General features: G+C 31.2%; 2 protein-coding genes across 2 annotated transcripts; one reads left to right on the top strand and one right to left on the bottom strand.

Annotated features, from left to right (window-relative positions):
* Positions 1-1,594: 1,594 nt before the first annotated feature.
* On the bottom strand, positions 1,595-2,094 carry LOC102587603 (uncharacterized). The gene has a single exon (XM_006350094.1). The coding sequence runs from the start codon at positions 2,092-2,094 to the stop codon at positions 1,609-1,611; it is 486 nt and encodes a 161-aa protein (XP_006350156.1). The 3' UTR covers positions 1,595-1,608.
* A 7,990-nt stretch (positions 2,095-10,084) lies between these two features.
* Positions 10,085-11,392, top strand: LOC102587286 (BTB/POZ domain-containing protein At2g24240-like). Its single transcript, XM_006350093.1, has one exon. The coding sequence runs from the start codon at positions 10,085-10,087 to the stop codon at positions 11,390-11,392; it is 1,308 nt and encodes a 435-aa protein (XP_006350155.1).
* The last annotated feature ends 1,077 nt before the right edge of the window (positions 11,393-12,469 follow it).

The raw sequence follows: 12,469 nt of genomic DNA, 5'->3' as shown, positions 1-12,469 counted from the left end.
GGGATGAATCGATAACAAAAAAGTTAAAATCGAAGGCTGCACCGTCCAATCTCTATCATTGTTATATCATATATGGATAATAATGTAACATTGACTTTGGCCACTATTAATTCTAATTTCTATGGTCCATTTTTAGTTAATGAATATCTATCCTCAAATATGGCAAAATATAACAATTTTTTTTATAGATAGAAAAGATTTCAATAGTTTTATGGTTCATTATTTGAACCATATATTTTTTAAAAATTGTGATAGTGGAGTCAGTTTACGCATATATTAATTAATTTTTATGGGCTACTTGCTATTTTTCATCATCATAAATATTAGATGATATCGTTCATTAAGATTTGGATGGATAGGAAAAAATTACCTAATATTTTTTCTTAGACTTCATGCTTCTCAATCTATTTCATTAATCATTAGATCATAGTTAGACACGAATCTAAAACTTAAATTTTATTGATTTCTACATGAACATCAAGTTGATATACAATAATATATGAATTAATAAACTAAATTCTTATAAACCCGGTGCTAATACACTGGATTCATCGATCATTGGCCATGAGTGCTTTATATGATTATATTATAATATTTATAATTTTTTCAAAGTTTCAGATTTCCCAAATTTACTATTTTTAGAAAGGTTAATAAACGATCCTCACCTATTTTATTTTTGGTTAATGTGAAATGATTAAAGATTTAGAAGTTTACAATATTCTTAGAACATAATGATTATTTTCCTTGCTTATAATTCCACCAATTGCTCCACAATAATTATCTCACAATATTGTAACTTCATTTTCATGTTTATAGTTGGCTGTCATTATTGGGTGTGGGTGTCAAAAAACATGATTAATAATATGAAAATTGTTGAAGAACAAAAAAAAAAACTAAATATAAACGGTCCTCTTATAAACTTGTTCGATACTTTTATTATAACGTTTATTTTAGGTTCAATACCAATTCAATATTAAGTTTATAATTAAACAACGAAATCCGTTTTTATCCTATTTAGCGACAAGTCATCAAATTATTATGTTAGCTACAAGGTCTTCACTGTCGTAGAAGGCGTACATGTGCATTTAGTCACTTCAATTCATTTTACTTGTCATGTTTCTCTTTTGCGATCTTCTTAAAAGAAAAATAGGGAGTACTATTAAAAAGAGTAAATTGAATAAATTATCCTTATTTGTTTTTTATTTCAATTTATTACTACTCTCTCTCTCTCTCCACATTTGTTGAGTAAGAGTAAAGATGCAAATTAATAAAATTTATCTTTAGTTTCTAAAATAACAATTATTTTGGATTAATTATTTATAGTAAATATGACAACTAATTATTTCTAATGTTGTAGATAACCGTTTGTATTTCTAGTTTAATGATGAGCTAAACTAGAAATAAAAAAACTCGTTACATTAAAAATTCAAGGTTACTCTAACATATATGCTCTAGTATTAAACAAGAACTTCACTTTATTGATTATATATATAGCATGAAGACATAAAACAAAGTACATAATTTGATAATTATATAGTCTATCACTTTATTAATTTATTCTCACATAAATACACACTTAATAACTTAATATAATTTCACTAAGTTTTCTTAAGTTGAAAGAGGAGGAGCAGCTAATGGGCTAATTGCACATTTATTTTTAATCATGGCATATTCATAAAACTTGTTACATCCCTCATGACCAAATTCACTAACAACCTCACAACAATCATAGGAGAAAAAACATCTACGACGAACGCAAAATATACATTTTTCAACGATTGAGGCACATGATTTCTTTTTCAACACGTTCTGACTGTTGATCATGCTTATGTCATCGAGACTTTTTTTATTAATCGGGGAATAAGGAGGCAAAAACCGCGGCCATGGAAATATTGATGATCTTGTGAATGGAAATTTAGGAAAATGACCAATTGATGAAGGTGGTGGTGGTGATGGTGGAACAAATGGCCAAATATGTAACCATTTTGCAGTATTATTATCATCAGAATTATGATAAGTGGCTAAGGTATTAATGAAGTTTAAAGCAATGATGAGAAAGAAAATAAGAAAGTAAAATGAGTTTTTTGTGGCCATGGCTATAATTTAAATGAAACTTGAACACTTTCTATAGTTTTTTTTTTTTTGAGGTTATAAGAGTGATTGTTTAGTGAGGTTTTTATAGTGTTTAATTAGTTGATTAAGTTTGGTATAGTGATAATTTTTTCAAGGTTATAGATCTTGTATCCAAGTTTTTCAAGATTTGAAGATTGAGTAGAATTAATTGTTTGAATTTTGGTTTGTGATATTTGATAGTTATTGACTAAAACATTTTAACTATATAGGGCTTTACTCATGTGATTTGTTCTTGACTTAAGATATGACATACTTCACAAATTATATAGACTCTTGTGGAAATAATAATGCACGGTGAGATTTCGTACAATAGATTCCTATAAGTCGATCCTTTCATGAATTTTGTATATAGTAAAAGCTTAGTACATCAAACTGTTTTTTTTATACTCCACAAATTAAATAAGGACTAGTTTTTTTTTAATATAGTCTAATTTGACTTAGATAATAAGGTGCCTAAAAAGGAAATAAGGACTTTGGGTATAGTAGTTTAAACATGCCTTGAGATATTTGTAGTTATAAAAGTATATATATCACCAAGGATAAACCAAGAAATTTAATTTAAAGCTAAAGTATTTGAAAAAGTGACATTATTATTGCAACATACTTCAGAAAATAGTGCAACATAAGATGGAACGATAAGTGAAATACCAAGTAAAAATGATATATAGTTAGAGTTACTGTCATCATTTTTAAAGTTTCTATCCAAAGCTTATAACTTCCTTTCAGCATTAGATGAGTGTTAGACTCTACGCGTCCTAACCAACTAGACTACAACGAATCTTATAGTCTGAAGTTATAGCTTTGGTCACAAGTAGAGTCTAACACTCTACGCGTCATGTTACCACTTAGTAGAGTCTTTCTCAAACCACCAAATAGGGGTGCAGAAATAGCAACGATTAATGATAGAATAGAAATATAGCTTCTGATTTGATTTAGCTTAAAATGAATCCCTCGCTTTTGATAAGAAATATCCGAGTAAACAAGATAATATTCAACTTTGAGGATTATCTTTGTGTTTGTTAGGAAAAGGAGGAGAATTAGTAGCGAGTTTTTTACTACTAAATACCTGCAGTTAAAATATTTTTTATAATATAATCTATGTAGTTTAATATGTGATAATAATAAATTAACTATCATTTTATCGTGTTATTACTAATATTTTTCATCATCATAGAAATTATCATTATAAACAATCAATTATTAGTAGCTCCAAATACTTATAAATACTTAGGTGCTAGTTATTTATAAATTGTTTGTCAGTTCAATTTTTTCCCCTTAACTTAGGTCTACGTTATCACAATATTTTTAAAGAAGAAGCAAGAAATAGGTACGACAAAATGAAGAATAAAAAAAATAAATTCTATTTCTCCCAATTATTTTTCGTTTTTACGAATCTTAATTGGAACAGTGAAAATAAATTATTTCTCTTTTTTAGAGCCGTCAATATGGGCTAGGCCCGTTGGGCCGGCCTGGCCTAACCTGTGATTTGATAGGGCTGAGCTATGATTTTTGAAGCCCCTTTAAGAAAAAAAATTTTTAGCCCGACCTGAATAAGTCTACCCATTTGTGGGGCTTGAGAAATATGGATAGGACCGGCCCGTGGGCCAAATAAAAATTAATTAAAAAATAAAAATAAAATAGAGTACTAAAAATAACAAGAATCTAAACTCAAAATATGTTTAAAGTTTAAAAAATTACAATTTAAATACAAATTATGTTTATAAAATATGTACTACATAAAATAAAAATTCCCTAAAATTTCTAGGGAATCACTACATAGGCCGCTGTCTATTTAATATTGTCATAGTTTTTGTATTTTATTATGATCATTGAAAAACAATTAGGTTAATATTTCTATTTAGCTATTTATGCTTTTACTTGAAATCAAACCCAATAAATATTATAAAGATAATTTTATTTGTGGATTTGATTAACAAGTAGTAACACTAACAACATATAATATTGTCTTATTGATATTTATGATATTATTTTTAAATTATAATTGTTGTGTCGTAATTTGACTGTATTCAGAAAAATCACTTTTTTGAAATGTTCTAAGTATAAAACACTAAAGAAAAATACTTAGAAAGAGAGTCGCCACTTAATTTTTTAAAGAAATTAAGAAAACTTACAATTTTCAAAGATTTAAACAGAAAAATCATTTGAAAATACCAAAGAGGGTTCGGGGTTCAATTTACACTTCGAGAAGGGTTTAAGCATTCGAAGTGTCCGCTAACATGCGGTTGACCTGCGACTTGACTAAAATATATTTTTGACTATTTTTTAGAAAAGGTGATTTAACATAAGAAAGAATAACTTACAATATTTGGTTAAAAAAGTTAAATAAATGACACATTTTATTTTTTTATTTTTTTAGAGGAAGGGATCCAAAAAATGAAACATTTGAATTAAATTGCAAGTGATTAGAATATTAAATAAACTAGACTAATTAGAATTTATTTAATTTATTTTTGAAATAATAATTTAAACCAATTTAATAATTAAAGCATGAAAATAATTTTTTATTAATTGACTAACCTTTTTGAGAAGATGACTAAGTAAAAAAAAAAACTTTTTTTTTTAAAGCTTACTTGAGAAAAAAAAAAATACTTGAACCTTTAAATCGAAACAACACAAAGAAAATAGTTCATCTTTGGGGAATCTAATTAAGTTGATAAAATGTTAGTACTAAAACATCCGAATAGATAAGACATAATAACATAATAGTCAAGTAATTAAACTTGAGCTTTTTGGCTCAATTCTGCCAACAAAATATGAAGTGGGTTTGCAACCCATTTTTTGCCATTGTTGCTGCATTTTGCAGGCTTTCAATTTATATATTTGCTTCCTTTGACTCCTCCTCCGATAGATGAGGTGTACTCGAGAGAGTTGTTGGGTTTCAACCAAACGAAATGCAAAGAAGGAGTCTCGATGGGCTCATGAGGGGAGTCATGCATAAAACAAAATGATAAGGATTAGCAAGAGACTATTCAAAGATACAATCACGATTTTGAATGAAAATAATCACTAAATGATTTGCTTAAGTCTCCCATAGATTGCCATACAACATTAAATAGAATACGTAATTATCTAGAATGAAATTAATGCCTTAAACATGATACCTATATATTCTCTTAATAGCCTTAACTTGATAAACTAACAAAACAAATCATGATTATCCATATTAAGAGTTGGAACAGAGGGATGTTAATCATTTCATAATTACATACGAATTCATTATAACTAGTTTAAACAACTCTTGCAAATTTTAAGTATGAAGAAATGTACCAACACTTGAGAATTTCAAAAAAAATTAAAATGCAAGACATAGGTTTCAAGAAATTATCTAAGCTTGAGGTGACTCAAGTATAAAGATCATGAACTTCTATTCCAAATAAAAATGCTAACTAATAGTAAAGCTACTAAGCTTTGAGAAATTTGAAAAAAAAAATAAAAAAAAATAGTGCAAGACATGCTCTCATGAAAGTGAAATATTTATCATTTAACAAAACATGATTCACAATTTTTCAGCACCTACATATCTATTCTAGCAGCAAGGCACAGTTAAGCACTTTCAAACTTTTATCGTAACTATCATTTCGAAATTTCGAAAAGTTAAATGAAGATAGAGACATTCTTTGACAAAACTATAGATATTGAGACATGCTACGAATCTAGGAAAACTTAAACAAGAAGCAAAAATCATGGCGTAGAGCAACACGTAGCTATGGATCTAAAAAAAAAGCTATGGCAGGGACTAAGTAACATATCAACATGACAACTGGTTTGTGGGATTTTTAGAATAAAAGGTAATTCAAATACAACAATAAGATCAAATCGAGTGGTTGCACTCAGAAAATAATGAGATAATTCCATATACAGCTAACATATTGGTTAATTTTTTAGACTCCTACACCTATTTCAAATGATACCAACAATGACAAGTGAAATGAACCGAATGACTTCGAGTCGAGCAACCCAAACATGAATAATGAAGAGCAAAACCCAGCTAGGCTAAAAAGTTTTGAAGGATTAGATTGTGGAACTCAAATCGACCAACCAAAGTGTAGAGAACATGACAATTGAAACCAAACTATCGAGAAGATGACAATTAAGCAACCTTAGCACTGTGTAGATGTAAAAAAAAAGAATTTAGCGAAGCTTAACTTGTCACTGCAACATGAGTAAGTTACATCTCTCTAAACAAATCAACAACCAGGGGCGTCGTCATTGAGGTGCTAGAACCAACAAATATAATACTATTGTTCAATATATTTCATAATAACAACAAACATTTAGTATCCATAACTGATAGAGGACTAATAAAATTCATTCAAGATAACCACTCAAGACAGAGACGATATCATAACGGGACATATTTAGATCATATATTTTAGAAAAAAAAGATATATTAACAAAACCTCAATCAAAATACCTCTAAGATGTGAGAAATTATGTGGAAATCAACTAATAATCTACTGTTGGAAAAATAAAACATCCAACAACTGCATCCTTATTTTAAAATTTAAGATTTTGAATCTAAGAAAAAGAAAGAAAAGAAAGGACTAATAGAACCAATCTTAAGACAATAAATTGCAGAGAAAATCTTCAAACATATGCAGATGAAGCTTGAAATTTTGTAAAGAGAAAACTGAAAGAGGAAGGGCTTACCTGTTTCAGAGCAGTGAACCAAGACTACGAGCTAAGATGGGCAGCGGTTCTTCCACCGAAACGCGATTCGAAGAAACTCGAACGAACAAGACAAAACGAGCAAGAGCCAAGACTGATCCAAACAACTTCAAAGATTTTTTGTTTAGATATAATTCTTCCTCTCAACACTTAGCTAACTCTTAATATCCTCCCCTTAATCAAGAAGAAGGTATTTATAGAAAAGGAACTGGGATTCGAAATTGGGGAAAAGGGTAGAATAGGAATTCGAGTTCAACCTCCAATTTGAAAATTTTCAACCGAAATCCCCCAAAATCCGCACGATAAGAGGGCGTGGATGGCTTGACAGGCGGTTGTTCCAGGACGCAACTGCAGGTCTGTTCCATCGATGAAGACGATGGCAGCTTTCCGTCTTTTTGACGTGTGAAGGAGAAAAAGTCGCGTAGTACTGCTGTCTGGTTCACATGAGTTGCTGAATTCGGGTCGATGCTGGGTTTCGTTTTGTACGGGTCACGATGAGGAAGAAGGAGAACGACGTACAAGGGTCGGGTCTGCGTCGGCTACTGTTTGTTGTATTTAGGACCGTTGTACGTATATTACTGTTGGGTCACTTGGAATTGTTGTTTGGATATGATGTGTGTATTGTGTGGAATGGGTTTGTTTGATATTAAATTAGTGGGCTTGAATTTTGGTTGGTTAAGAGTGGGCTGCTGAAGGAAGGTATTGAATTGGAAATGGGCCGGCTGAAAAAGGCCCAAAACTTTGGTCAAATGGGTTTAAGGTAAATTGAATTTAATTGGTGAATTTGATTAAAATTTAAATAAGATGAATTAATATAAATTAATTAATGAGTTTCTCAATAATAACGAAAATAAAAATAATTAACTTAATTATAAACTAATTAATTCAATTACAAAACTAATTAACTCGAAATTATAGCTATAACTTAAAGCAAATTAATAAAATATTTAACTAAAATGTAAAATCTTTTGTAATGATTTTCAAATATTTATAAAATAGCGTGATTGCAAAATATACATATTTATTATTAAAATGTGATGAATAACGTAACTTAAATAAAATGTGCTTTTCAAATCAACAAAATTAAATAAAACAAAATAGTATAAAATAAGCATAATTAAACTAATAAAATAAATAACTTATACTTTAAACCAATTTAGTTTAATTGAATATAAAACAAACTCTTTTTGAGACGAATTTTGAATATTCATAAAATATACTAATTATATACATGATTATGTAAAACATATACATCATCTAAGCTTTATGAAAAGTGACAAACTATATAAAAATCTTGCAAACTATATTATTATTATTATTTATTAAAACTAATTATCTTAAAACTATGGCCATAACTTAAATAACGTAACTTAAATAAAATGTGCTTTTCAAATCAACAAAATTAAATAAAACAAAATAGTATAAAATAAGCATAATTAAACTAATAAAATAAATAACTTATACTTTAAACCAATTTAGTTTAATTGAATATAAAACAAACTCTTTTTGAGACGAATTTTGAATATTCATAAAATATAATAATTATATACATGATTATGTAAAACACATACATTACCTAAAAATTATAAAATAAGACAGAACTTGCAAACTATATTATTATTACTTTTATAAAATTAATTATTTTAAAATCGTTTGAAATTGAAGAAGCTCGATAATTAATATATATTGTGGAGGTCCAACATTGGGTGTCAACAATAATTTAATTTAAAAAATTATAAAAAATATTTTTTTTTAAAAAGAGGGATGGCCCAGAAAAGCCCGTAGCCCACGTACTTGTGGGTTGGGCAGACAATTTTCTGGCCCACACAAAAAATGGGCTAGCCCTGACCCGTCAAATTTTAAAGCCTGTATGGGTTAGCCCGAATGGGGTGGGCCAGCCCATTTTGACAGCTCTACTCTTTTTGAACTAACCCTAATTGAAATAGTTAAAATTAATTATTTTTAATCACAAATATAATAACACCTCATGGTTCCAATTTTTTTCAATAATCACAAGTGAATTCATCTCCAGATTATTGCTACTCCTTGTTTGAGTTCTTCCAAGTTCTGGTAAAAAAATACTATCTATATTTCTTGAACTTTTTTGTTGAATAATTTTTTGTTTTAGAAAAAAGTTGTACAAAACTTGGATCGTATATATTTAGCAGGTTTTAGGAGAGATAGAGGTAAATTGACCTGAAAAGAATTGGGGATGTGACTAGACAAGACATTATACATGTTCAGTTTAAAGAGGACATAGCCCTATATAGGAAATTTTGGAGGTCGAGGATTAGGGTAGAAGGTAGTAGGTAGCCTGGTGTTGGGGTACTTTTACGAGAAAGATTCTAAAATTAGGGTTTAAAGAGGACATGACCCTAGATAGGAAATTTTGGAGGTCGAGATTAGGGTAGAAGAGTAGTAGGTGGCCTGGTGTTGGAGTACTTTTACAAGTAAGATTCCAGAATTAGGGGAGAAGGGTAGTAGGTAGCCTGGTGTTGGAATACTTTTACGAGAAAGAGTCAAGGGTTAGGGTAAAAGGGTAATAGTTAGTCTGATATTGAAGTACTTTTACGAGAAAGAGTCGAGGATTAGGGGAGAAGGGCAGTAGGTAGCCTGGTATTGCAATACTTTTACGATGAATAGTTGAATGGGATAGAAGGGGAGTAGGTAGCCTAGTGTTGGAGTATTTTTACAAGAAAGAGTCAAGTAATGGAATTGAAGGGGAGTAGGTAGCCTGGTGTTGGAGTATTTTTACGAGAAAGAGTCGAGGATTTGGGGAGAAGGGCAGTAGATAGCTTAGTGTTGGAATATTTTTACGAGAAAGAGTCGAGGATTAGAGGAGAAAGGCAATAGGTAGGCTAGTGTTGGAGTACTTTTGCGTGAAAGAGTCAAAGGATTAGGGCAGAAGGGTAGTAGGTAGCTTGGTGTTGGAAACATTTTCGAGAAAGAGGCAAGGAGTTGGTCTCCTCTTCTCATAGTATCATATGCTTCAAATTTACTACTACATGATACTTCATCTTCATTGCTTATATATCTTGTTATTTTGTTGCCGTTATTTTCTTATCTATCCTGCTTTGGTTACTCTTCTTTGAGTCGACGATCGAAAAAAACCTCTCTACCTCATAAATGTAAAGGTAAGGTCTGTGTATATCTTACTCTTCCTAGACCCCACTTGTGCGATTAGATTGGGTATATTGTTGTTGTTGGATCTCTTACATTAGTATTGGTTTAGAATTTCAGGGTACAACAACATTTTTGAACAATGAAAAGCCAGAAAGACAGGGTGAAACTCAATGTTGGTGGAAAAAAGTTTGAAACTACGGCCACAACCTTAGCGTGTGCTGGCAGGAATTCATTCTTCGGAAGCATGTTTGATGAGGATTGGAACCCGCGTTCTGATGGGGAGTTCACTGAACGGTTCATTGATAGAGACCCTGATTACTTCACCGTACTTCTAAACCTACTCAGAACCGGGGAGCTTTATATTCCTTCAACGATCGATAAAAAGCTACTATACAAAGAGGCTCTGTATTACGGCATTCAAGATCATGTCAGGTCAGTTAAATGGGGCCCGTTTGATGGCAATAGGCTCCGGTTGGCTGAGTCACTAACGGGCATAACATCAGGGGAGGCTGCTATGATTCGGGCTAGCCAGAATAGCTGGTGCTGTGTGGTACGTGGTAATATGGTTAAAACATACGATTGGATGCTAGAAGAGCAACCTACAATAACCAATTGTGATTATCGTAGGGTCAACGATGTTTGTTGGGTTAATTCAGATAACATTGCTGTTAGTAGTCCTGACAAGTACCTAGCTAGTGGAGGCATTGGGTTGTTCAGTGCATCTACAGGGGAATTGAAGTATAATTTTCAAGTTAAAGATGGAGATCAATTGAAGGATTACACAGCAGGTGCACTCGGTGTTAGCTCGGATTACAAATTGTTTTCTAGTTGTTCTGAGAGCACCAACAAAAGGAATGGGATCAGTGTTTGGGACCAAGTCACAGGTAAGCAGACAGATTTCTTGCCATACTGGCCAGATAGTAAGGCTACCAAGTTTCAATGGTTACATGGTACCAATTGTTTGATGGTAGCTACTTGTCATTCGATGTCAAAATGTTCCATCAACTTGTTTGATTTTAGGGAAAACAGGGTGTTTTTGTCGTGGTCTGATGCTATGGATGAAAGAGTATATAGAGACGCGATAGCGATAGAGGAGAGTAATTCCATTTGTGTAGTAGATTCAAATGAGACTTTGGGTTTCATGGATTTGAGGAGTACTAATAGTATAGAATGGAGAAGTACTCATACTAGGGGCTTCACGGAAAAATTATCTGGTTGGACGGGATACAAGTTTTCTTATCCGAAACTGGCATTTCACAAGGGACAATTGTTCTCATCATTTGACGATACAATTTCAGTTTACTGTGGTTCTGATTGGGTTCGAACATCACAGCTTCAACAGAGTCATGGTGGTCCAATTTGGGATTTTTCAATCGGTGGTGATCGTCTTTTTGCTCTTCATGGGAGCGAAGATATTTTTGATGTATGGGAGACCCCTCGTCCATAGTTTATGCAATCGGGTGAACGACTATTTAGGTTATCTCTTCTTCATTAGTACTCCGATTTTCTATTTAACTTGATTTGATTATGCTATAAACTATGACTGATTGCGAATTACTGAGTATTTGTATTAGTTAAACAACTCACCCCTTTATGTTATTTTCTTTTTGTTGATGATATGAGAGTGATTGTTTAGTGAGGTTTTTATAGTGTTTGATTAGTTGATTAAGTTTGAGATAGTGATAATTTTTTTTCAAGGTTATAGATAAGTGTATATCCATGATTTTCAAGATTGAGTAGAATTAATTCTTTAAATTTTGGTGTGTGATATTTGACAGTTATTGACTAAAACTCTTTAACTATATAAGGCTTTACTCATGTGATTTGTTCTTGACTTAAGATATGATATACTTCACAATTATAAATCGTCATGGAAACAACCTCGCTCCTATTGAAATGCAGTATAAGATTACGTATAATAGATTCTTGTGATCTGACTCTTCTCCAAACTTTGTGCATAGCGAGAGTTTAGTGCATTTCATCTATTTTTTTATGCCTCACAAATTAAATAAGGACTCCATAATTTATTTTTAAAAAAACTTATGTGGCTGAGTTTGACTAGATAATAAGGGTCTAAAAAAGAAAAGACAAGGAGTCTGGGACTACTAGTTTAAACATGCCCTGAGAAATTTGTAGTTATAAAAGTATGTCACTGAGGATAAAGCAAGAAATTTAATGTAAATTTAAATTGTTTTAAGAAATGATGCTATTTTTGCAACATACTTAAGAAAATAGTGCGACGTAAGATGGAATGACAATGAAATATTAAATAAAAAGGTTAGTTAGAGTTACTCTCGCCCTTTAATTCCGAGGCTTGCATTGAAAGCTTATAACATTTCTTCTTCCAAGTTCGACATTCCAATACCGAACAACTATCAGACTCTATACGTCATGCTACCACTTAGTAGAGTCTTTCTCAAACCACGAGATATGTGTGTGGAAACAACAATGATTGATGGTAGAGCGGAAATATCTTCTAATTTGATTTCGCTTGAAACAAATCCCTCACTTTGATAAGAAATAT

Source organism: Solanum tuberosum, unplaced genomic scaffold, assembly GCF_000226075.1.
Source record: "Solanum tuberosum cultivar DM 1-3 516 R44 unplaced genomic scaffold, SolTub_3.0 scf00116, whole genome shotgun sequence".
Classification (NCBI taxonomy): Eukaryota; Viridiplantae; Streptophyta; class Magnoliopsida; order Solanales; family Solanaceae; genus Solanum; species Solanum tuberosum.
This window is presented reverse-complemented; position numbering and strand designations above follow the sequence as displayed.